We start from the raw sequence: 26,879 nt of genomic DNA, 5'->3' as shown, positions 1-26,879 counted from the left end.
TCCATCCTTTTGTCGTTCCTCCCTCTCATTTCCCTATCCCCAAGTAACCATTGATCTGCTTTCTGTCACTATAGATTAGTTTGCATTTTCTAGAGTTTTATATCAATGAAATCACATAGTGTGTACTATTTTGCCTGGCTGCTTTCATTTGGAATAATGATTCTCAGACTCTGATTCACTTTGCATAGATCAACAGTCCATTCACTTTTATTGTAAAGTAGTAGTATACTACATGGATATAATACAACATGTTTATCCATTTACCTATGGATAGACTTTTGAGTTATTTCCAATTTTTGACTATGGAAAAGAAAACTAAGAGCAGCCACTTAAAAAACCCCAAATGTTTAAAGCATTGTTTCATTTAATTTTCACAACTATGCTGTAGTTAAGTACTGACATCCTTATTTTTCAGAAGATGAGATGAAAGTTTGGGAAGGTGAATTAACTTGGCCAATGTTGGAAAGCAGCACAGCTAAAATTTGAACACAGAGCTAGTTATCATCAAAGCTTAGACTCTCAAACACTTATGAGCCCAGAAGGATAGGTACTCAAAAGACAGAAGTTATCGGAGGCCAGCACAAAGCCTGATGTCTGTATGGGTCTTCCATGAGACACTTTCTACATCTACCTGTGTATGGCTCCAGGCCATCTAAAGCAACATATAAAGACTGGTGTTGGAAGGCTCCAGTTTTTGATTGGACCTGGAAAACTGCCATATTGAAATCACACCTATACTAACAGCTTGCATATATGGGTACTTAATAAACAACTGTTGAACGAATAAATGGCTGAATGTACAAATGAATGAATAAATGAAGGCACAGGCAGATAAATAGATTGAGGAAGGAAGTTAGTTACTTGCCGATTTGGTGGTGGATTAACCCAATCATCCCATGAAATTACTCAAAATATCTCCTGCCTCGTAAGGCAGAGGAGATCATCTTGATACTACATCAACTCTCACACCAGGCTACAGTGTAGACTGCCCAGTCAGCAGAAAGGGTATGCAGCTGTGAATTTATGCAGGAAGTCTAAGTAAGAGGCCAAGTCCCAATCTTTAGGACCCCAGAGTGAATTTACTGTAAAGGTTGGAGATACCTGTCTTGAAAGCTAGAACTCCAGTTGCAGGTCTCTCTTTCTGCATTTGCAAATGAGCCTTGGCCTCTCCAGGCCTCATAATCTGCATGCAAGCCTTGACAAGCCCTTGCTGGTGGAATCCGGCCATGTTGCTGCTGACTTCATCTGGCAGAGGCCCTAAAGCCTGGGAATCCAGGTTCTAGTCCCAACTCTGACAGCTCCGTTGAAAACAAGTTTATTAACAGGCAGTTTTATTGAAAGCTGCACACACAGGCATATTTCCCATTGCCATCTGATGACATCAGTGTATTTCTGGAGCCAAGATAAATACAGCATTGTTCATGTGACTAGATTCCCGAGAAGAGTGAGGTGGACTGCTCTGAAGCCTCCTCCTGCCCTGCCCCCTTCTTCCCTCCCTTCCCAACTCATCTCTCAAACTGCATTGAAAACACCGAGGTGAGTGACAGTGAAGGCTAACTAGGAGATGCAGCTTAGGGGGAATTTAATCCAATTCAGTTGGAGAGACATGCATCTCCCTGTATCATGAAATCCCATTTTGATCTCAGTATGTGCTGATGGAGTAATGAAATAAAGACAACACTCTGCAAATGGCTGGTGAGTCTAATGATGGTTTTTATGGGGGTTTTAGAAGGGCTATTAGATTGTGCATTTCTTTCCTATAAGCCAAAACCACCCAGCAGACCTTGGGAGATGAACCATTTTGTCATTCTTCTCTCCCTTCCCCCAGCATCTGCCAGCCTTTGTCCCTCCTGGTATAAATAGCTTCTCACATAAAAGAGCAAACTGTCAGTAGCCTGAAAGCTAACAGTAAAGCTGGACGCCTGGTACTGTGGCCCCAGCCGGGTGGTGGTGAGTCACAGCTGTATAATTCATGGTCCTGCAGTAAAAGGTATCAGCGCATGCTCTAGGTTAACAGGCCAGAAAGGGAGCTGAAGAAACAGGGCCAGTGAAAGACTTTTAAAAGCATCTTGAGTTTTCCTTTAACAATCAGCCTTGTATTTGGGTGATATCCAGGGCATGCCAGTCAAAGGCAAAAAGACAGGAATGGGATTGGGTAGCTTCTGGGGCACACCCTTCATCAGTATCTGCAAGCAAATCTGCTTCAGTGTCTTGGAGATTCAAATAATGATTCTGATGAGGACAGCAGCTACCATTTGCTGAGGACCTATTTTGTGTCTGCTTTCTCCTAGGATCCTTACAAAGATGAATTCATTTCTTCTCTGTTAGCTACTTTAGACTTGGGCAGAAGCATCCCCGTGTTACAGCTAAGAAAACTGATGCACGAGATGCCCAACGTTACAGAGTTAAGTGACAGAGTCAAGATGTGGCCTCATCTATTCCTAGCAATGTGGCTTTTCCATTAGCCAACAGTAATGGCTCTCAAGCTTTGTCATGCATGAGAAACACCTAAAAGCTTTGTTGAAACAGATTGTCGGGCTCCATCTTCAGAGTTCTGGTTTATTTGGTCTGGGGCAAGTCCCAAGAGTCTACATTTAACAAGTTCCCAGGTGATACTAGTGCTACTGGTATGGGAACCTTGTTTTGAAAACCACCGGATGAGGCAGACCAAATCTGGGTAATCAAGCCATCATTCCATGTAAAGACCCAGCTCAAATGTCACTTCTGCAGAGAGGCTTTTCTTAGCCATTCAATATAAAGTAGATAGATCCTCTAAATCAGGGGTCTGTGTTTCAAATCAGGCCCCCTTCCTGTTTTTGTAAGTAAAGTTTTATTGTCACATGGACATGCCCATTTGTTCACCTATTGTCCATGCCTGCTTTCACATTACAACATCAGAGTTGGGTATTTGCCACTGAGACTGTATAATCCATGAAGCCTATATTTACTATCTAGATCTTTACAGACAAAGCCTGTCAACTCCTTGCTCTAGAGCATATCACCCTTTCTAATTGCTTTGTTAATAGACATCGGTCTCTGAATGTGTCTTGTTATTCAGCTATTAAGTTGTCTGCATCCTTCACTAAACTGTCAGCTCCACAAAGGCAGAAGTACTTGTTTTTCTATTCACAGCTGTCCCCTAGTGCCTAGGAAGGTACTTGGCATATAGTTGGCACTCAATAAATATTTGCTCAATGAATGTCACTATTGAGTGCCCAGGTACATGACGCCGTCTGTACCAATAACATGAGAGCCCCTGGAGGAAGTACAGTAAAGCCAGGGTAAGAGAGTGAGAAGAGATAAGGATAAACAGAGATTGTCGATAGGGAAACAAATCTTTGAAGCAGGGCCATGCTGTTTCCTGCAGTGGTGGGGAAACTGGAGGTGGGGAAAAGATGAATTCCTTAGTCACCAAGGTCAACCTCAGATTAGGAGAAATTTCCCACCCCTAAGTATGAAAGAGCCTGTGTGACTCATGCTGCTCCCCTCCTCCAACTCACATCACGTCTGCTTTCTTGGATCTGATTCCCTGAGTGGAGCAATGTGCATGCTCTTCACTGTGCATGAGGAAGGGGTGGAGGAGGAAGAGCCCACATGGGCACCGGAGTCAGACAAATGGCTAGTTTAAGTCCTGTCTTTGTCCCTCGCTGACTGTGGCATCTTGGTCAAGTTTCTGATCCTGTGAGCCTCAATGATTTCAATGGAGAAATAGAAGATTTTGTACCAAGGATTAAATGGGATTGTTTATTCATGCAAACCCTGTTTATTAAATGGCTAGTATGTGCCCAGCATTATTTTTGGTATTGAGCACAGAGTGGTGAATAAGACAATGTCCGTCTCTAACAGACTCACATTTTGGAAGGTAGCATGGACATAAATAAATGTAAGTAGAGTACTAGCTATGAATTTAACATATGGAAGATGTTACCTCTGTAGTCAAATGGGGGCTCTCTGTTGCCCTATCTGCACCTGGGGCAGAAACATCAAGGGGATGGATGATTAAGCGCCTCCAATTTTCCAGGGGCAAGCAAGGTAGTAGGACTGTCCCGCCTTCATGTCCAGGGATGTCTTGGCAAGCACTGAGCACTGCATGGGCTCCATTCATTTCTCCCCAGTCTTCCAACACTCTCCCCAAATTCTTTGTGCACAAAGTTGGTACTGATTTTATTTCACTTCTGAGTTTCACTCAAATGAGTATGTTAACTTCTGTAACAAATGAGACCTCTGCATAGTTGGCTTCTTCAGTAGCAGCTCAAATACTGCCTCCCCAAAGACGCCGGACCTGACCCATCGGGCCAAATTAGCCAATCCCCCCAGCACCCCGCTCCACATCAATGATCTCAGAAGCTGTTTTTTTGTTTTGTTTTGTTTTGTTTTTATAGGACACATTAAGTGAGAAGCAACTTGTAAAGCACCCAGGAAAATATCTGACACATGTAAGAGTTTTCTAAATATTTACATCCCTATTCTTCACATCACTATGTTTTTTTTAAAAAAATCACAACCTGAAATTATCTTATGTATTTGTTTTCTAATTATTTGTCTTTACTCTTCACATAACTACAGTGCGGTAGAAACCTTAAGTCTCTTGTTTATCGTTTTGTCCCCAGTGCCCAGAACACTGCCTGACACATAGTAGGTATAAAATAAATATCCTTAAATAGGTGAATGAGTGAACAAAAAAAGCCCAATGGCCATTTCCTTTTCACCCAATTTTCTAGCATGCGCTCTGATTTATTCCTTGGACTCTCATGGGGAAAATCAAGTGGAACGCTGCCAAGAAGCCCATAGTCAAACCATTAGAGACAGGTACTAACAAGGTTCCAACTGGCACAGAGGCCAAATCAAGGAGCCTCTGCTGACCTGTTGATCCCCTAAGAGAGATGTGTAGAATATTCTTTGTGGGAAGACTCCCTTTGCACTCTGAGAAGCCTACAGAAAATTTCCCAAGGACTCATTCCCCCCAGGTCTGAGGACTGTGATGTTGCAGGAGATCTCAGGCACCAAGGAAGGTGGGTGGCAGAGCTCAGTACTTCAGCAGATAGTCCCAAAGCCTCCTTGGGGTATCAGAGAATTCAGAATCAAGAGGCTCCATCTGGGGCCCTGAATAACTTCCTCAGGCTCCATAGAGCCAGAGAACCCCACTGGGACAAACTTGTATCTTTATAACAATCCCACAGCAGAAGGCCTGGGAAACAGAAAGGTTCCCATATTGGCAGAATTCAAAATTACCTTATGAAAACCTTTTGAGAAGGCTGAGAAGGACCCTAGGATTCCTACAAACCCTGTGCTTAATCCACCTTCTCCTTCTCCACATAACCTCCCTCTTTCCCGGAAGCCAAACCTTCCTTCTGCTCCTCTTTGAACTGACTCAGGGCAATAGTAATTAGTTAGTCACATACTATTTCACAAGAAAGACGGGAAGGAAACAACTGACTTATTGAGCAACTTCTATGTGCAGACAGAGGGCCAGGAGCATTATAAGCACTCTCTCATCCGTGGCCAGATCAGCCCTGTGATCTCCAGGTCTAATAGTACTGGCTCCAAAGTCAGGTTGTCTGTGATTTTATCTGTCTCTGCTACTCATTAGCTGTGTGATCTTGGGCAAGTTATTTAACTCCTCTGAGCCTTGCTTTATTTACCCTACAGTGAAGACAGGAAGAGTAATTACTAAATAAGGTCGGTTGAGTATTAAATGAGACAATGCATGCAAAGTGTTAAAAAGGATGGTGGGTCCATAGCAAGTGTTCAATGAGAGTCTAATTACTTTTCCATCATCATTATCATCTTCATCAAGAGGAAACTGAGGGTCCCACTTTACTGTGGTCAGAAAGTGGTGGAGTAGTAGAGAGATTTGCCTGAATCCGGAAGCAAGGCTCTTCCCACTGGACCATGCTGCTTCCTCCTAACGCCATGGCTCCCACTGGGCTCCTGAGATTTGAATTGGGACATAAATGGTGCCTGGGTTTGGATACACAGTGGGCTTTTGCCAGACCCACTGCTCCTCCCACCTTGCTCCAGACCCAGAGACTTGGAGCTGGTGGAGGTGCCTCAGGTTTGCTAAGTGCAACCCTTGGCAAGATGTCACCCTCTCTGGCCTTTTGCAACCTAAGCAAACTCTGAAGCAGGTGGGATGGTTAGGGGAATCTGCTTAGAATACAAATCTTTAGGAGCAGCCGAGGGAACAGAAATAACTGATATGGAATAACCCTTTATGTCAAAAATAATGCCACAGGCTTTTATCTCTTCAGTGTGATGCGACCTGAACATTTCTGGTTCTACAGAGGACCCCTGTCGTTGGCCTGTCTCTTAACAGATATTTGCTGGGTGCTGGCCATGTGTCAGGCACTGTGCTAGGTGCTGGGAGGATTCCTAAACAACAAAGCATGCAAGATTCCTGCCCTCCTGGGCCTTAAAGGAAAGTAGGGAAGCCAAACATTAAATAAATTATTATACCAATAAGTATCTAATTACAAGTTTTATAAGTGTTAATAACAAAAATTGCAGGGTTTGCTACAAAGCATGTAACTGAGGACTTAATCTTGTATTAGGGGCCAGCCAAAGTAGTTATTTGAGGAGATACATTTAATCTGACACCTGATGGATGAGTAATAGTCACTAAAATAAAAGCCAAATAAAGAATTTTATACACTCCCAAAAGAGATATTTTACAGCTTTATAGGGCTCAAATCCAACTAATTCACCCCTGTCTCTGGGTAGTACTGGATGTTCTATTTTACCACTTAGAAGACAATGCTTTCGAAAGCCAAAAACTGGGCAATCAAACTTGGTATCTACTCTTCATCCTTCCTGCGACAGTTTGAAGTGAAAGTTGAGTGTTCTGGATGATGAATCTAATTGCAACTTATTCTCTGCTAAAACATAGTTACGGTCAAGGTAAAACTACTAACCTTTGGAGATATTCATATTTAAGAACCCTCCATGAACACTTGGGAGTATCCAAAACATCAATGAAAAAGACATCCACTCAGGAGAAGCAATCTGATGGCCTCTTCAGAGTTTCATGGAGCAGCAAGGACGAGAACTAATATAAAATCCACATGCATCCAATGAAAGCTATCCACCCACAAGACATAGCAGTTATGACCTTCCTGGAGAGTGGTGTAGCATCATGAATCTAAAACCTTAGAGAAGCTTACACATGACCACTACACCTCCAGAAATTATGCTTATGGAGAGGAGCAGGCACATGTACAAAATGCATAAGGTTAGCTGCTGCTGTCTTGTAATACAGAGGAAAGCTGCCAATAAATGCAAGTGGTCAAAACTAAACCCTCAGCTCCATGGTGCTCAATGATGGTATCTTGGCATTTGAGATGGGTCTATTCTCCTTTGCGCAGGGTCATCTGGTACTTTTTGGGATGCTTAGCATCTCAAGGCCCCATGCATAGGCTAGTGGAGTCCCCTAGTTATTTAGACATTAATTGCCCTCTCCCAAACATACATTTCCAAATGCCCTCTAGAGGTAGTGGTACCACTCCAGGTTAGAACCTACCAAGAGAAAACTATCGAACCATTACAAAGGATAATCCAGATCGAAATATACTGATGCAGAAAAATGTTCACAATATATGGCCTAGAAAAGACAGCTCAGGATAAGTGGAGAGCATCATCACATTTTTGTCCAAATCAAAGCAGAAATATACTCCTACACACATAGAAACTTGAATATACAGGCTGATATGGTTTGGCTGTGTCCCCACCCAAATCTCATCTTGAATTTCCATGTGTTGTGGGAGGTACCCAGTGGGAGGTAAATGAATCACTGGGGCAGGTCTTTCCCATGATGGCCTCGTGATAGTAAGTCTCACAAGATCTGATGGTTACTATAAGGGGGAGTTTTCCTGCACAAGCTCTCTTTGCTTGCTGCCGTCCATGTAAGACATGACTTGCTCCTCCTTGCTTTCTGCCATCATTGTGAGACTTCCCCAGCCATGTGGAACTGTAAGTCCAGTTAAATCTCTTTCTTTTGTAAATTGTCCAGTCTTGGGTATGTCTTTATCAGTAGTGTGAAAACAGACTAATACACAGGCAAAAAGGTTGAAACACAATTTTCCTTGGTTGGTGGAATTGTGAGTGATTTTTATTTGCCTTCCTGGATGTCTCACATTTTTTCTTTTCTTTTTCAATGAACAAGTCTTCCTTTTATAAAAGAGGAAAAAGTTATTTTTGGTTTAGAGAACAAAAAGGTGACCTTCCATGGCCAGCTGGTCATGCAGCTCCAATTCTCATTTTGATTTAGTGAAGATAGCAGGATCTGCCTCAGGGATCTGCTAAAGCAGCGTGGGATCCCCACTTTTTCACTCTGCTGAATACTCGACCATATTATAAGGCAGCAACTATTCTAAGCTGGAACTAGAGCATGGTAGGTGCTCAATAAACATTTGCTAAATTGAGTCATCCTTTTTTTGTCTTGACTGGGCCAGAATTCTGCTGAGATGTCCTCCAGTTTTTAACATCACTTTCACCCAGTGGTTCTCCTATTCCCCAGGAACATTGGGTAATGTCTGGAGACATGTTTGGTTACCTCAAATGGGAAGTGCTTTTGGTATCCAGTGGCTAGAGGCCAGGGATGCTGCTAAGCATCCTACACAATGCAGAGGACAGTCACCACAGAAAAGAATTATCCTGTCCAAAATGTCAATAGTGCTGAGGCTGAGAAATCCTCTTCATCATTTGCCCTTCTTATAGCTTGTTAATTATTTTCTAAGTTCTTATTTTAATATTATCTACTGTAAATGTATCATCCTAGCACCTCAAAGAGATAGGGTATACACTATTCACTGTTTGAGTTTGAAATGAAATTGAAGACTTAAGAATGTCTTCAGACCAGGCGTGGTGGCCCATCCTGTAATCTCAGCACTTTGGGAGCATTGCTTGAGGTCAGGAGTTCAAGACCAGCCTGGGCAACACAGTGAGACCCCCTTCTGTACAAAAAATACAAAAATTAGCTGGGTGTGGTAGCATGTGCCTGCAGTCCCAGCTACTTAGGACTGAGGCAAGAGGATTCCCTTGAGCCCAGGAGTTCAAGGTGGCAGTGAGCTATGATTGTACCAGTGCCCTCCAGCCTGGGTGGCAGCAAAACCCTGTCTCTTAAAAAAATAAAAATAAACAAAAAATAAAAAAAGACTTCAGATGATCAACTAGGGGCAGATTCCAGCCCTCTGTTCTGCTACCATTAAACCCCTTATTTGGAGTGAGCAGAGGCAAAGGATCTGAACAACTTCTCTCATCAGTTTTCAGTTCAGTCATTAGAGATCACAAGATAAATGCCTTTCCTTTCTGGCATCATCTGTTATATTCATTATTTTCCCACTATTTTTAAAAGGCTGGGTTTTACAGCTAGTGAATTTTTATGAAATTAAATGCCCGTATTCAAGAAAACTTCCCTAAAAGGGAGGGGACTTTCATTTGCATTATATTCAATTGAAGGCATTTCTCAGGAGAAATAAAATAATAAAGAGTATCACCTGAAGGTATATTACCAACCTACGACCTGCGTGTGAAATGAAAGGTTTCTAACAAAAATGAAAGTACATTACTCTCAACCCTAACTAGTCTTTAATATTTTTACCTCCAGGACAAAGCATTTTTACACTCACTATAATTTCTCTTGATAGAAAAACAGACTTTCTCAGACAGCTAATATGATATTAAACATCAGAATTTTTATTAGTGAAGGGCATTTAGGAACTCAATTTTTTCTTATAGCATACTACACAGCTTTCTAAAAAAAAAAAAAACCTTTACATTCATAAACAGTGCTATATGTAATAGACTTTAAAAGATCTTCCAATTTAAAAATTTGAAGCCCATTTCTTACATGCAATATGACCCCTTCAAACACCATTAATATAGACGCATATTTTATTAGGTGCTATCGAATTTTTAAAATAACTTGAGAAGATTTCCTCTCTCTGCAGAGCTATTTCCTTTTCTAATCATCTGTGTCATAAAGATTTGAGTAAGTGTAGGAAATAGGGAAAATCATCCAAAGAACAACAGAATTATTAGAGATAGGACTACCCTTTCATTTGACATAATTCAAACCACTTGTTCAATGGCACTAATGATTTTCTTTCAAAACAAATCGAAGAAATTTCAGATTTATGCTTCCCAAAGACATTCATTTTGGATGAGTCAAGGGACCTCCAAAAATACCATTAGCACTCACTTTTGAAATCATAAATTGAATCAAAACCCTAGCTTCTGCAATTGTCTTTTTTCTAGGGTCAATATGAGTAGAACGTTTTCTCTGAATCTGCATTTCATAGAATGACGTTTAATCATCTTAGAGAAAACTCTATTTAAGCAGGAAACCGACAAAAGCTTAACTTTGGAAAATTCAGAGCTCAATTTAGCAAGAAGCAACATCCTTCAGGTAAACAAAAGAAAGACGGGCTGCTTAAAGCAGAAGTTGTTGGAAATAAGGTTAGCAAGAAACTGAAACAAGCTCACAGGCATATCTAGGTATGAAAACACACTGTTCAAGTACTGGTGATAGAATGGCAATGTCAAACAAAGTTATGCGGTCAGCCACTACCTCTCTGAGTGTCTAAACAAACTCAATCAAACACTCTCATTCTTCTTAAACTAATTATTTAATAATAAAATCTTTACTAAAACAGAAGATATAACCTCAACTCACAAACTGGGAGAAAGCACTCATTTCTTCCTGTTAATAACCCAACAGAGAATTGCCTTCAATTCTCATGGAGATTATTTTCTGGCAGTGTTTCTATTCTAAGACATTTTCTCCCCTGTAGTGGGAATTAGAACAGAGATCACAAAACAGAAGTGCCTGCAGGTTTCAGGAAGGTAACATAAAAGAATAAAAAGGACTTTGTAGAGACTGGGATGATTTGGTATAATCAAGTTTTGTTTTGTCTACAAGGAATGGCCATCACTCAACTCCAACCAATTATATCCTTACAGGAATGAGATTCCAGATCTTCAAAATTTCAAGACATACCTGAAAAAATCTCTAATTTTGAAGTATTAGTAGCTAATTAAATTTTAAAACAATACCTTGCTGGCCAAACAAATCCCACCATGTCCCTGATTTCATCCGCCAATTTGCAACTTCAAAATTAGAAGAAAATGAGCAATGGCTAATCAATAAGTTTATATTAGTATCACTACTCTTAAGTTATGGGTGAATTCTTGGGTTCTCCTTTATTATAAATAATTTTCTCTATCCAGTCTGTCATTGATGGGCATTTAGGTTCATGCCATGTCTTTACTATTATGAATAGTGCTGCAATGAACATACGTGTGCAAGTGTCTTTATAATAGAATCATTTATATTCCTTTGGGTATATAACCAGTAATGGGATTGCTGGGTAAAATGGTATTAATGCTTGTAGGTCTTTGAGGAATTGTCACACTGTCTTCCACAACGGCTGAACTCATTTATGCTCCCACCAACAATGTAAAAGCGTTCCTTTAAGTATCTGTTCATGTCCTTTGCTCACTTTTTAATGGGGTTGTTTGGTTTTTCTTGTAAATTTGTTTAAGTTCCTTATAGAGTCTAGATATTAGACTCATATATGCAATGGGATACTATGCAACCATAAAAAAGTACAAGATCATATCCTTTGGAGGAACATGCATAGAGTTGGAGGCCATTACCCTTAGCAAACTAATGGAGAAACAAAACCAAATACTGCATGTTCTCATGCAGTGGGAGCTAAATGACGAGAACACATGGACACATAGTGGGGAACAACACACACTGGGCCCTATCAGAGAGTGAAGGCTGGGAGGAGGGAGAGGGTCAGGAAAAATAACTAATGCGTACTAGGCTTAATATCTGGGTGATGAAATAATCTGTACAACAAACTCCCGTGACACCAGTCTACCTGTGTGACAAACTTGCACATGTACCCATGAACTGAAAATAAAGTTAAAAAAAAAAAAGCTAAAAAAAAAAAAGAATTTTCCCTAAAAGCATTGTCACACCTAAAGTTTCCAAGTTAAAATTTCAAGGGCTGATGGCCGGGTGTGGTGGCTCACGCCTGTAATCCCAGCACTTTCGGAGGCCAACACGGGCGGATCATGAGGTCAGGAGATCGAGACCGTCCTGGCTAACATGGTGAAACGCCATCTCTACCAAAAATACAAAAAAATTAGCCGGGCGTGGTGGCGGGCACCTATAGTCCCAGCTACTCGGGAGGCTAAGGCAGAAGAACGGCGTGAACCCGGGAGGCAGAGCTTGCAGTGAGCCAAGATCGCGCCACTGCACTCCAGCCTGGGCGACAGAGCGAGACTCTATCTCAAATAAATAAATAAATAAATAAATAAATAAATAAATAAATAAAACAAACAAAATTTCAATGGCTGTTTAAACTTTAAAACGTTTTTGTCGGACATAGAGAAGATGTCCTGAGAAAGAAATTTTATGTGTCAGAGGAAGTCAACAGTGGTCAAACACTTCAGATTCTGGCACTTCAGATTCTCACAGGAAACATCATGAAAATACCCAGCTTATAAAAGAGCTTCTTAAACAACATGGGGCTGGTGGAGGAGAAAATTTTAAGTATCAAGAAATACAAGAGGCTGTATGTCACTGAGAAAAATGTGGTACACCTCTGAGACGTTTCTAGACAATCCTGGTAACAGTTAATAATGACAATACAGAATGAATTAGCAATGGATCACTCCTGGCTCAATTTCATTTCCCTTCCTCATTTTCCATTGGGGCCCCTGGCATCTTCAACATATTTAGCCCTACCACTTCTCTGAATCAGCAAAGTCTACTCTTCCTACAGAACTAGAATGAGGAAGGACCAGCAAGACAAAGTGAAACACCCAAATCACCAGCATGCTCCCATCCAGAATGGTACCTGTTCAGGCTTCAGACCCGGCGGGACCCAGGCATACTCTTCCAAAGCACAGCCTGAGTCATCGTCTGAGGTCGAGTTCCTCTGAAAGTCGAACATGAGTTTGCTGATGGTCTTCTCCATCTCCAGCGGCATCACTGTCACCATGTGCTCCTCCTGGGGACACTTGCAGTGCAGGCAGATCTTCCTGCAGGCAGTAAAGGTAGAAGGTGAGAAAGAAGAGAAAACCTTTTCTTTTTTCAAGAGCCTGCCAGTCACTAGCCCCTGGATCCCAAACCATAAACACATTCCTTGGCAATGGGCATCAGGCAAAGGCATCGCGAGCAGTGTTCCAGAATATGCCTGTCTTTGCAGAGGGCATGGTACATGCATGTGAAAACAGCATGAAAGGTCAGAGGCCACCAGGTAAGCATGCTAAGGGTGTTTACATGTGGACCCCAGCCTTCTCTTCTAAATCAATACCACAAGAGAAATGGTAATGTAGTTTTTATTTTACTAAGTAGACCACTGGATATGGCCCATGACCACAATTTCCTTGACTGCAATAGCAATTAAATATACATAATACATATGTTGACCAGAAATGTTACTTGTAGATTTAACAAATACTGACAACATACTGCTTTTATAAAAGGTTGCTAAGCCCTGGAAAATGGAAAAAATGGTTGAAAAAATGCAGCTAAAATGTTCTTTAAGAAGAAGAGCAAACACACATATTTTTTCTCATGAAACGTATCTGGCCCTAAGATCTCATAGGAAAGACAATTTCACCTCCATTAAAGATCCCTATAGGTTTGGAATTCTAATTAGAAACCCAAATTTTCCCTATGTTGGTGGGGTTTTTTATATACAAGAAGATCATGCATGTGAATTATTTCAAAAGGTAGCAGCCAAAGATAAAAATCTCCCAAACTGAACATTTCTCTTTTAAGGTTACCATCTGTTCTCTTATCCATAGCTACAGAAATGATGAAGCAATAAATATGTTGATGTCAGCAACACAAAAGCATTTCTAGCTTCCACCAATAAAATAAAAAGAGAAAAAAAAAGAATAGAGGAGGAAAATTTTAGGGAAATAATTTATTCCGTGTTCACTTTTTAAAAATTATTAGTTTCAGTAGCACCTTATAAAGGTGATAAAAGAGCCCAGAATTTTAATCCCCAGATGTGCCTCAACGTTCTGATAACAGCTTTGTGAAGATACAATGTACATACCATAAAACTCACCATTTCAAAGTGTACAATTCATGGACTCTTAATACATTGAGAATTGTGAATCATCACTATCTAATTTTCATCCCCCCACAAAAGAAACCCCAGGAGCATTGGCAGTTATTTCCCATATCCCTCTGCCCCCAGGCTCTGACAACCACTAATCTATTTTCTGTCTCTATGGTTTTGCCTATTTTGGACATTTCATATAAATGCAATCATATAATATGTGGTTCTTTTGAAGCTGGCTTCTTTCACACAGAATGACTTTTCAAGGTTAATCCAAGTTATAGCATGTATCTATCTTTCATTCCCTTTTATTGTTGAATAATATGCCATTGTATAGATATACCACATTTTCATTGATCAGTTGTGGACATTTAGACTATTTTCACCTATGGCTTTTATGAATAATGATGCTCTGATTACTTATGTATAATTTTTTGTGTGGATATTTGTTTGGTTTTGTTTTTTGAGACAGGTTCTCATTGTTTCCCAGGATGGAGTGCAGTGATGCAATCACGGCTCACTGCAGCCTTGACCTCTTGGGCTCAAGCAATCCTCCTGTCTTAGCCTCCCAAGTAGCTGGGACTACACAGGTGCATGCCACCAGGCCTGGCTTTTTTTTTTTTTTTTGAGACAGAGTCTCGCTCTGTCACCCAGGCTGGAGTGCAGTGGCGCCATCTCAGCTCACTGCAACCTCTGGCCTCCCAGGTTCAAGCAATTCTCTTGCCTCGGCCTCCTGAGTAGCTGGGACTACAGGCACGCACCACCATGCCCAGCTAATTTTTGTTTTTTTAGTAGAGACTGGGTTTCACCATGTTGGCCAGGCTGGTCTTGAACTCCTGACCTCATGATCCACCCGCGTCAGCCTCCCAAAGTGCTGGGATTACAGGCATGAGCCACTGCCCTCAGTCGGATACATGTTTTTAATTTTTTTTTTTTTTTTTGAGATGGAGTCTTGCTCTGTCGCCCAGACTGGAGTGCAGTGGCGCGATCTCGGCTCACTGCAAGCTCCACCTCCTGGGTTCATGCCATTCTCATGCCTCAGCCTCCCGAGTAGCTGGGACTACAGGTGTCTGCCACCACGCCTAGCTAATTTTTTGTATTTTTAGTAGAGACAGGTTTCACCGTATTAGCCAGGATGGTCTCCATCTCCTGACCTCGTGATCCGCCCGCCTCAGCCTCCCAAAGTGCTAGGATTACAGGCATGAGCCACCACGCCTGGCCAAAGTTTTTAATTCTTTTGGGTATATTCCTAGAAATGAAATTGTTAGGTCATGTGGCAAGTTTAGATTTAACATTTTGAGGAACTCCCAAATTGTTTTCCAAAATATCTGCACCTTTGTACATTCCCACCATTGATGAATGAGTGTTCCATTTTCTCCACATTCTTGTCACATTTGTTATTGTCTGTCTTCTTTTATTGTAGCTACTATAGTGGGTATAAAGCAGTATTTAATTGTGGTTTCGATTTGCATTTCCCTAATGGCTAATGATGTTGAATATCTTTTTATGTGCTTATTATGTATCTTCTTAGAATAGAGACATGTCTATACAAATCCTTAGTCCATTTTTTTCCATTGGGTTGTGTTCTAATTGTTGAGTTATAAGTGTTCTTCACATATTTTCTGGATACAAGTCCTTTATCAGATATATGATAGGAACATTTTTTCTTCCATTTTGTGGACTGTCTTCACTTTCTTGATGACATCTGTTGAGCACAAAAGTTTTTAATTTCGATGAAGTCTAATTTTTTTGTTGTTGTTGTTGCTTTTTTTTTTTTAATCATTTCTAAGAAGCCATTGCGTAACTCATGGTCATAAAGATGTATTCTTACATTTTAATTGAAGAGATGTATGGTTTTGGCTCTTACATTTAGGTCTATGGTCCATTTTGAGTTAATTTTTGTATATGGCACTAAGTAGGAGTCCACCTTCATTCTCATGTGGCTATCCAGTTCTTTCAGCACTATTTATTGAAAAGAATAATCTTTCCCCATTGAATTGCTTGGTACCATTGTCAAAAAATCAACTGACCATAGCTGTAAGAGTTTATTCTGGACACTCAGTTCTATTCCAGTGGTCTGTATGTCCATCCTTGTGCCAGTACCACACTGTCTTGATGACTGCAGTTCTGCGCATAAGTTTTAAAATCATGAAGTATATATGAGTCATGCAATTTTTGTTCTTCTCTTAAAAAACTGTTTTGGCTCTTCTTCAACCCTTGCATTTGCATTCATAAAATATGAATTTTAGGATTAGTTTGTCAATTTGTGCAAAAAAAAAAAAGCCAGCTAGAGTTTTGACAGAGATACACTGACTTTGTAGATCAATTTATTAATTTGAAGAGTATTGTCATTTTAATGATACTAAGTCTGCCAATCCATGAACACAGGCTACCTTCCCATTTATTTCAATCTAATTTCTTTCAATGATATTTTGTGGTTTTTAGGCACAAGGCTTGCACTTCTTTTAAGTTTATTTTTAAGTATTTTATTCTTTTTGATGCTACTGTAATTAGAATTGTTCTCAATTTCACTTTCAGATAGTTATTGTATAGAAACATAAATGATTTTTATATTGATGTTAAATCATACAATCTTGCTAAAATCATTTATTAGTTGTATTAGTTTAGGTACGTGTGTGTGTGTGTGTGTGTGTGTATTCTTTAGAATTTTCTATCTTATATAAGACCATATCATGTGCAAATAGAGAGTTTTACTTTTTCCTTTTCAATCTGATGTCTTTTATTTCTTTATCATATCTTATTGCCCTGGTTAGAACCTCCAGTACAATATTCAACAGAAGTAGCAAGGGTGGACATCTTTGTCGTGTTCTTGATCTTAAGGGAAAGCACCAGTCTTTCAGCACTAAGCATTACGTTAGCCATGAGTTATTTGTAGATGCTCTTTATCGGGTAGAGGAAGTTCTCTTCTATGCTAGTTTCTTGTTTTTACCACAAAAGGGTGTTGGAGTTTGTCAAATGCATTTTCTGCATCTATCAAGATGATTAGTTATTTTACGTCTTTATTCTATTAATGTGTTGTGCCTAAATTTCGACATAAAAATGTACTTGAAGAAACAAAATCAGCTTAGTCTAACCAAACTGATTTTGGCTTGTCAGATTCCCCCACTTTCTGCTTCTCATCAGATCAGAAATATACACAGATGGAATGCACACCTTGGATCTGGTTTGCATCTCCAAACTCAAAGAAGTTCCATCCAAACCCTGGTTGTTGCTTTTAAAAATAGTCAGAGCTCATTTGAACAGTAACCCTTTAATTAATCAGCTACTGTACAATGGTCAGGTCTGTTGGGAAGCAGTCAGTTTATTTCTCCAAGAAATTTTTATGCCAGTTTATGACTTAAGGAAAAACAAGTTTCAGTGTGTTTAAGTAAGTTGACTAAGCTCTTTGGTGACTAATGCTTTTTACTAGAAAGTCATACTTGAACATCAAAATGTAGAAAACTTTTACCAAATTCCGTCCCAAAATATCCACCAATTAAACTTATTTATTCATGTACTAATTATGCAGGGAAGAGCACACTAATGCCGGATGGACATGATTTAATGAACTGAGGCTCCAGGAGAAGGAATAAAGATAAAAAGAAAACAAAGGAGGAGTGCAGAATCAGATCCAGAATGAGCATCAACAAGTAGAAGGATAAACAGAAAAGAGAAGATGGGGAGGGCTGAGGCCCTATGTGGTCATTCAACAAATAACTCGAGGTGGATGGATCACTTGAGGCCAGGAGTTCGAGACCAGCCTGGCCAAATGGTGAAACCATGTCTCCACTAAAAATACAAAAAAAAAAAAAAAAAAAATCAGCTGGGCATGGTGGCGGGCACCTGTAGTCCCAGCGACTCAGGAGGTGGAGGCACGAGAATCGCCTGAACCCAGGAGGTGGAGGTTGCAGTGAGCCCAGATCGCATCACTGCACTCCAGCCTGGGTGACAGAGCGAGATGCTGTCTCAACACACACACACACACACACACTTTAAAACAAAAACAAAACAACAACAACAACAAAAACCCAAATAACTATCAAGCACTTACCATGTACCAAGGCCTGCTCTAGGTACTTGGGTACCCAACCAAGACAAAGATCCCTGCCCTCTTGGCCTACATTCTCAGAGGGGAGAAACATACAATACATATAACAAGCCATTCAATCACAAAGTATATTAAAGGCAGCAAGTGCTACTGAAAACCAGAAAGAAGCAGGATATGGGAGGTCAGGATGGGGAGGGGACATACACCGAGCCATATGCCCGGCATTTGAGTTGCTTTATACCTTACATACATGATCCCAGATTCTTCCGTCAGTCCTCCAGGAAAGGAAATATTATCTCCACTTCCCACAGAAGAAAACAAAGGCCCAGAGTGGTTAAGTGGCTTGTAAGTAGTTAAGCAACTGAACTATTCACAGCAGTTGATCAACCCTAAATAGTGAGCAGAACATGGACTCAAAGTAGGCTCTAACTGACCACTGAACCAAAAAGTTACTTATAGAAAATCATCTGATTCCAACCACAGAATACACTTTTACTTCTGAACAACAACAACAACAACAAAAAACCTCACACACACACACAAAAGCAAAACCAAGGAGGGGGGAAGAAAAGGAAAAAAACCCCAAAACCCTAAATAGTAACTCAAAGCCACAAGGACCTATCTGTCTTCCATGCTAGCTGCCTGCCTTCCACTTCTAATTTATAATTAACTGGCACTCCCGTGGCAAGACATTTTTCTTTGTAAAGAATTTTCAACCTTTGAGTGATTCCATGACAACCTTTGGTAATGGCTAATTTAATAACCTCCATCTATAAATTGGGAACCCAAGGCCCACACTCTCAGAAGGGGGCAGAGGGTCAGAAGTAATGCTAAGAGGATTTCTCTTCATTCCTGCATCTCTCCCCCTTTGGCAAAATGCACACAGCAACACCCAACAGCTCTCTTTCAACACACTGATTAAAGCTTTTAACCTGAATGAAACATATTCAGAAGTGTGTGGGGAAATATATGATTTGGCTTTTTTTTTAAATAGACATTTATGAAAATAGAACCTGCTAGTAAAGCAGGATTTCGTTAAAAAAAAACATACAAAGGGTGCATTGGTTTCATTCTGTCAGAGCTGACATTCTACCTGCACATAATTGGGTTTGTGAATGACAGGTTTCTGAGGAATAAGCCATGATTCAGAGAGGGGAGATTCTGCATTCTCCTCTACCCCAAAACAACCTCTGCAAATCCTCTACCCCAAAGTTGCAGCATTAAATCATGGCTTCCATATCTCAGAAGCCATAATCGGCCCTTTCATGGCATACACAGTATTGTCAGGTGGAGGCCCTCTCTTTAACTATCTCCAAGTAGCTTGGTCATCTGCACCAGTGACTGTTATCATTTGGAAAATGACTAACAATCTATACCAATTAACTTGCCTGCCGTTACATGAAAGGATTCATCATGAGTAGACTGGGGACAGGGTTGGTGGCGGGAATACTTATCCTTGAGATTTTGACAGGTTATTTACAACACTGAACCCTGAACCACAAGGTCTTGTTTTATGTGAGAAGTGATAGGATGAAGGCAAAAAAGGGATCTTCCTTTAGAACATGATTTTTGAGAAGTTCAAGTAGCAAATAGTAGAAAATGAGATTCGAATGGGATTGCAAACATCATGAAGCCTGTGTTTTACTTTTCTGTTTCTTTTATTCCCCCCACCTTTCTTAATAAGAGGAAAATATATTTTGTAAAAGCACTCACAAGTGGCAACTCAAAATAGAAAACAGGGCTGCCCAAGTTGATGTGGAGAAGAAGACTATGAGCCCAACTTCTCCCAAGCTCAACCTCCTCCCCAAACTCCAGGCACATTCATGGCCTTGAAGTCCTCAAGGTTCCAAAGCCACAAGGCTAAAAACCACCATATTTCCTAGACTCCATGAAGTCATTTCTAGCATGTGCCAAAATATGAAGTAGGTGCTTGGTAATTTGCTAGATGGAAAGAAGAAAAAATACAGAGGCTATTAATGGCTTTTAAGAAATAAATAATTCCTAATCATGAAACTCTTATATAAATAATAATTCTAGTTGTGAGAAACTGTATATCTGGTTGCCAAGACATTACATGGAGATGCATGGGGAATAGTAGGATGTCCCAGTGACTCTAACTGGATAGGTCTGAGGCAGGCTCAGGAATGTGCATTTTCACCAGTGTGCCTGGTGACTGTGATGCAGCTGGTCCTCCAAGCACAGCTCAAGGCCACTCTTCTGTAGTAGCCTCCTAGTAAGAAAGGAGCGCCTTAGAGTGTGGTTTAAAAACAGGTGCGGGTTTTACCAATATACTCGATGGTCTCAGCAACTCTGGGCAATGTACACTTTCAAACTGTCCCAAAGAATCTATGCCAGCCCTTCCTTGCCACCATGTCTTAACCTCTTGCATCACTAGGCAATTCTGCCACTCAGCTGGGTACCCAGTGGGGTGTGAAAAGGCACTGGTGAAAGGCAAGACTACATCAGACATGAGAATAGTGTCTCTTGTTGCCAGCCCTGCCATCTGTCTTGACTTCCACCTCCCTTGTGGTGTGGGCTCCTCTGTCCCAAGTCCATGGCTAGATCAGGTTCAGGCCACTTTCATGCACAGGGACAAGGGACAGACTGCTTAAAGAGTGGTTCAGCCCCAGTACAAACCAAGTGACTGACAAAGAATGCACAACATAGGATTCAACATGGCTATGCCCAAGGCAGGCAAGGCCAGAGGTGGGAAAACACACTTTTGCTAAAAACAACGGCTAAAATAACCCAAAGCTCTCCACTGCTTTTTGCTAAATAACAGATGTATCCTAGATATTTAAATTCTTCCATGACTCTAGCTCACTAAAGGCAAAAGAACAAATTTTTTTTCAGACAGGGTCTGTCTCTGTCACCCAGGCTGGAGGGCAGTGGTGCAATCATGGCTCACTGCAGCCTCGACCTCTTGGGCTCAAGCAATCCTCCCATCTCAGCCTCCTGAGAAGCTGGGACTAAAGGCACATGCCACAATGCCCAGCTAATTTTTGTATTTGTTGTAGATATGAGGTTTCACCATGTTACCCAGGCTGGTCTTGAACTCCTGGGCTCAAGCAATCCTCCTGCCTCAGCCTTCCAAAGTGCTGGGGTTACAGGCATAAGTCACCGTTCCCAGCTCTCTTTTCATTCTTAATAAGAAAAAAAAGAGGAAAACAGTTTCCTCCTTATACTTATTATAACGTTATTACTTCCTTATTCTTAAAAAGCAATATACAACTAATGTAGAAAAAATCAGAAACTACAGATAAGAAGTAAAAGTAAAAAATTTTCAAAACACTCACAATCTCAAAGATAATCACCATTAAACAGAAACAGCTGCTGGTCCTCTTTTCCCTTAGTATTAAGAAACTGGAGACCAGACTCCATTCTATGTGTTCTTCATCAGCCAGAGCCAGGGGATAAAACTCTGGCCGGTAACGACAAGACATGAGCCAGAGCCACCCACACATGCACACACAACACTCTCAGCAAATAGATGTGCATTATTCAATCCAGATAAGTGGGTCTGTTCTGAACTGGTGCCCTGTAGCAGGATCAAGAATCCACTTACGTAATGTAAAAGATACCTCCAACGTGGGAATTACATATAACATATACTTACAGGTATCACAGAGTTAAAAGTTAGGTCCCTTCGATAAAAAAAACATCTGACAACCAGATTTCACTAGCTATCAACTAGCAATTTTCTGTGCAAGTGGAGAGAGATGGGGCATGGATAATTTAAAACCGCTAAGACTTGGCTTTGAATTGTGTCTTTGTACACTAGTCATATAACCTCCAATGCTGTGATAACATACATCACTTCAAACCATATAATAGATCTCTGGGAAAGGCTGACGCAGGAGGAGCTGGGCAGCGGCCTGACTTACTCCATCTGCTCTGTAGCCCATTTTCCCTGAGTTTCCAACGAAAGCATCAACTCTTCACATGCACGCATGACACCAGCCTAAAATGAACCAAACATTCTTTTCAAGTGTACTGCCCTTTAGTAACACCTCCCTCAGGTTTTAGGAGGCAATTAGGTGTTTGGGTAAAGAGAGTTTTTTCTAGACTGCAGGCTGCCTAGAAAAGGTAAGCAAATGAAAGGACAGTGGCTGTTGGCAAGAAAGGCATTTCCCGGTTGTGTTTCACCGAGTCTGTGAGAACTGGAAGCAAGGTCTGCCCTAAGACATTGCTGAGATAATCCTGCCTTGAACAGGTCAGAGTTGTTAAAATTGAGCTATCACAAAAAACACAAGCAACCCTCCTCAAAAACTGTACGGATCATGTGACCCCCACACAGGGCTTCAGCTCCTACCTTATACATCCCTCGCAAAAGGGGTAAGTGGAGAGTCAGAATGCCAGAAAGGAAGGAAGGAAGAAAATACATTCATAGAGGCTGGCCTGAAATCAAATGCGAATGTTCCAAGAGGTAAAAATCTGCTCCAAAAGATCAAGGCCTCCAGATGGCAGGTGTGACCTCCAGACCCTGACTCCTGTTGCTCTAGCCCAACCTGTGCTTTTGACTGAGGATGGCAGGTGAGGGGTGAACAGAGCAGCTATGTTCTATTGTTAACATAATTGCTCATACTTGCGAAGGTTTATAATATTCAATAATTTTCACTTAATTTATCTCATTTCTCTCTCAGCAGTCCTATAAAGTTGGCATTTTTATCCATTTCACAGATACAAAAATTTAGCTGATAAACTCATAAGTGACTTGACTGAAGTTAAGGACCTATGTCATCTGACTCTAAAACCAGTGCTTTCTCCTACCTTGTTTTAGGTACAGTGTCAAAATATTCCTTCTCTTATTCCATCCATTTCCATCCATCTACCTGTCCATCCATCCACCCATCTATCCATCCATTCATATCCGTACATATATCCATATCTATCTATACATCCACCCATCTATCTATTCATTCATATCCATAAATACATCCCATAAATACATCCATATCTATCCATCCATCCATCTATCCATTCATTCATATCCATAAATACACACATATCTATCCATCCATCCACCCATCTATTCATTCATATCCATCCATACATACATGTCTATCCACCTATCCACCCATTTATCCATCCATTCACATCCATACATACATCCCATAAATACATCCATATCTATCCATCCATCCACCCATCTATCCATTCATTCATATCCATAAATACAGCAATATCTATCCACCTATCCACCCATCTATCCATCCATTCATATCCATACATACATCCATATTTATCTGTCCATCCACCCATCTATCCATTCATTAATACCCATACATACATCCATATCTACCCATCCATCTACCCATCTATCCATTCATTCATATCCATAAATACATCCATATCTATCCATCCATCTACCCATCCATTCATATCCATATATACATCTATATCTATCCATCTATCCATCCATTCATATCTGTAAATACATCCACATCTATCCATCCATCCACCCATCTATCCACCCATTCATATCCATACATACATACACACCTATCCATCCAGCCAACCAACCTACCAACCAACCAACTGCCCACCCACTCACCCACCCACCAACATTGACTGAGCAGCTACTGTGGTTAGGCACTGCACTAAGATGCTGGGCACACAACAGTCATTAAGACAGACAACATGCCTGCCTGCGTGGAGTTTTGAACCAAGTGAGGAAGACAGTCAACAGTTAAGTAAACAAACAGATAAACCTGCCATTTACAGATTGTGATAAGTGTTATGACAGAAATAGGGAAATCAGAAAGAGAGGAACTGAGGATGGGTGAGGACAGGCCTCCCACTGAAGTGACATTTGAGTTGTGATGAGAAGACTGACTATGAGGCAGATATGAGAAAAATCAGAGTACAAGTTTTCCAGGCAGAGAAGAAGTGAGCACACAGGTCCTGAGGTGGGGAAGAGCACTGTGTGAGTCATTCTCAGAAGGTGATATTGTGGCCTCCCTCCTCCCCCACCACTGTCTAGATTAATGACAGTGACCAAACTGGCCGGGCCACTGCCTGTCCCAAAGCCCAAGCACAGATGTGAAATTCAGGGGACGGTGCCATTTTAGTGGGTGTAGGAAAGTTCCCATCCTCCCTAACCCGTTTCTCCTTGGAATTTCTATATCCCTCTGTCTTGATACCCAGACGTCAGCATATCCTGTTATTTGCAGCCTTACTGGCTCCTTAACTCCCTGCCCCTAGCCACAATACTTTGTTTTTCCCCTTTTTTGGCAAACACTCTGTCTGAATGAGGGACCCAGGCATGAACCTTGACACTTGCCATGTCTGGGAGCAAGATTTCTATCTCTGTGAGAAAGGAAAAATGGTTTCCTAATAAACACAGAAGCTCAAGGGCGGAGACTGTGACGGGGCCAGCTGGGTATGAGGCTGGTGTGTGCTGAGTGCCAAGACCACACTGCCTGGTCCTATCCAACTCCCTCCCTTCCGGCTGGGCTCCAGCGGCTCTGGCCATCTGCACCAAGAAGCGCTTCTCTCTACCAGGGGTTGCTGAAGTTGGTACAGGGTAATTTCCAGGGGCAGTTGTTTCCTTTTTTTAATATGCCAATTCATGCTTCAATGAAGAATTATATGCAGTGCCCTACTTTAGACTAATTTATCTTGTAACTTTTGAGAAGTGGAAATGCCCTCCCTTTTAAAAATAAGCCTCCTGGGTGACTTTGCTTAGAAACATATAATTTAAAGATCTCTTACTGTACTTTGATTTGCAGAAATGATGCCTCAGTCATTGAGGGGCAGTATCTTAGATTGGGTTTCCCCAGAGTAAGACTCTTGGAAGATATCTGAATCTTGTGGGAGATGATGCCAAAAAGGCCTGACAGGGAACAGAAGAATGAAAGTGGGGAAGGGTAGGATGCCAATAGAGTGTAAGTTAATGAACAGGTAGCAGCTTTGGGCAACCAGAACTCATTTCAGCTGAGGACCTATGGGAGACAGTACAGAACATTCTTCAGATATGTTCCCCTTGACAGTCAAGGAAGTAGGGGTACTCATCAACCAATTCTCAACAGCCATTGGTTGAAGACCACTCCTTGGTGCTCTCTGCCCTCTCCCACAGGTGAGACAAGCAGGCTCAAGCAACAAGGTAGAGTTTCTACAGAAGCAGGAACCATGAGTCCAAAAGGCAGAACAGAGGCAATGCCGAAATACTTGTGGCAGTCAATTTCATTTATTAAACAATAATTCACTGAACATTTACTATGTACCACGCATTGTGGTAGGTGTTGCAAGGAGTTAAAAAAATAAAAAGGAGTTGCTATCTGACACAATGATACAGCCAGAAATAGCTAGACCATAAATTTCAAAGTGGAGAGTTCTTGTGAAAAAGATATTTAAAAGAATGTTCTTGTTCTGAAGAGAAAGATGCTGAAATATATACAGATAAGGGATGATGCTTGCAATTTATTCTCAGATGGTTCAACAAAAATGATATGTGTATATGCCTGTGTGTGTGGAAACAGAGAGGAATAGAGGGAGAGAATAAGCAGCACAAATGTGGCAAAATGTTAACAGAAAAATCTAGAAGCATGTTTGGGAGTTTGTTATACTATTCCTGTAACTTTGATCTAATCTTGTAATTTTACAAAATAAAAAGTTTTAAAACAAAGAAAGTGGTTGGTACTGCGACTCTGTTGTTAGGCCATCATTAATGTGTCAGCCACTGTGCTACAGAAGGTTCCTGGTTAACAACAAATCAGGGAAGGCCTCCTTGAGGAAGCTGGACCCAAAGGTTGCTGAGTAGGAGAGGTTTCTAGGCAAAAAGATAATGAAAGAATAGTCCTAACAGGTGAATAAAGTCATGGCCGGGGGAGAGAACATGCTGTCACTGAGATGTTGACAGGAGTCTAGGATGGTAACAAGATGGCAGCTGGGAAGGAGTTTTGGCTTTATTTTAAAAGCGTTCACAAGCCAGTGAGGAATCTGCCTACCAAGCACACAGAGAGCTAATTCAACTTCGTGATGAGTAGACGGAGTGAGCCCTCAAAGCAGAAGAGCTTGGCCACTGATGGTATCTCCATGGCAACACTACTACCTGCATCCCCACATCACTGTGTCCCTGTGCAAGGCTGTGGGGTATCTAGAAAAGCTCTGATTTCCTCAGCTGCCTGTCAGACCTGCTGCTCTGTAAAGAATAAGCCAAGGTAGATAGAGTTGGTTACTCCTTCTAGATATATTTCTCCACTTCACTTTGTCTACATGCCACCTGTGATTTTATGGCATGCACATTTTTGCTTCATTGGGCATTTATCAGAGCAAGTTCTAAGAGCCCTTCCTTTCCAGATAAATCCTTTGGGGGACCAGTTTCTGAGGAAATGAATGAAAACTGAATTCTAACACACCTCATCTCTAAACTTCAAGGCAAGGATCAGAAGACTCCACAAAACACCTCTTTGTTTGCTTTTCTCTTCCATGCCACCTGCTGAAGTACTCGTTTAGTCTCTACCTTCTCTGTGGACGACGTTGGCTAAACTTAAACAGACAAGATCTGAGGCATAAAATATTCCCTAAGTATTTAAAGGCAGTATACCACAGTGGGTTAGGATCTTAGATTCTGTGGTTACCATAACTTGGGCTCAAATCCTAACTTCACTGAGTTGCCACTAGGATTTAATAACTTAATATATACGACATTCTTGGTATAATGAAACTTGACTATGTGCCAGTGTGCTAGGTCCTACCCTATGTCTAGAGATAAAAAGTCAAACAAACAAACAAACAAAAGTAGT

At 41.0% G+C, this 26,879-nt stretch overlaps 1 protein-coding gene and 1 long non-coding RNA gene across 6 annotated transcripts in view; one reads left to right on the top strand and one right to left on the bottom strand.

Annotated features, from left to right (window-relative positions):
• Nucleotides 1–26,879, bottom strand: part of PRICKLE2 (prickle planar cell polarity protein 2) — a 347,003-nt gene that overhangs the window by 87,561 nt on the left and 232,563 nt on the right. For all 5 annotated transcript variants that reach the window (XM_063661879.1, XM_063661880.1, XM_054482676.2 and 2 more), the window contains one exon: nt 12,867–13,050. In XM_063661879.1, the coding sequence (XP_063517949.1) occupies nt 12,867–13,050 (184 nt within the window). The remainder of the gene's footprint in view (nt 1–12,866; nt 13,051–26,879) is intronic.
• LOC129033731 (uncharacterized) lies at nt 1,567–15,637 on the top strand. Its single transcript, XR_008501660.2, has 4 exons — nt 1,567–1,695; nt 4,383–4,436; nt 8,264–8,386; nt 12,792–15,637. It is a non-coding gene; the product is annotated as an uncharacterized LOC129033731 (long non-coding RNA).

This window comes from Pongo pygmaeus, chromosome 2 (genome assembly GCF_028885625.2).
Source record: "Pongo pygmaeus isolate AG05252 chromosome 2, NHGRI_mPonPyg2-v2.0_pri, whole genome shotgun sequence".
NCBI classification, from domain to species: Eukaryota; Metazoa; Chordata; class Mammalia; order Primates; family Hominidae; genus Pongo; species Pongo pygmaeus.
This window is presented reverse-complemented; position numbering and strand designations above follow the sequence as displayed.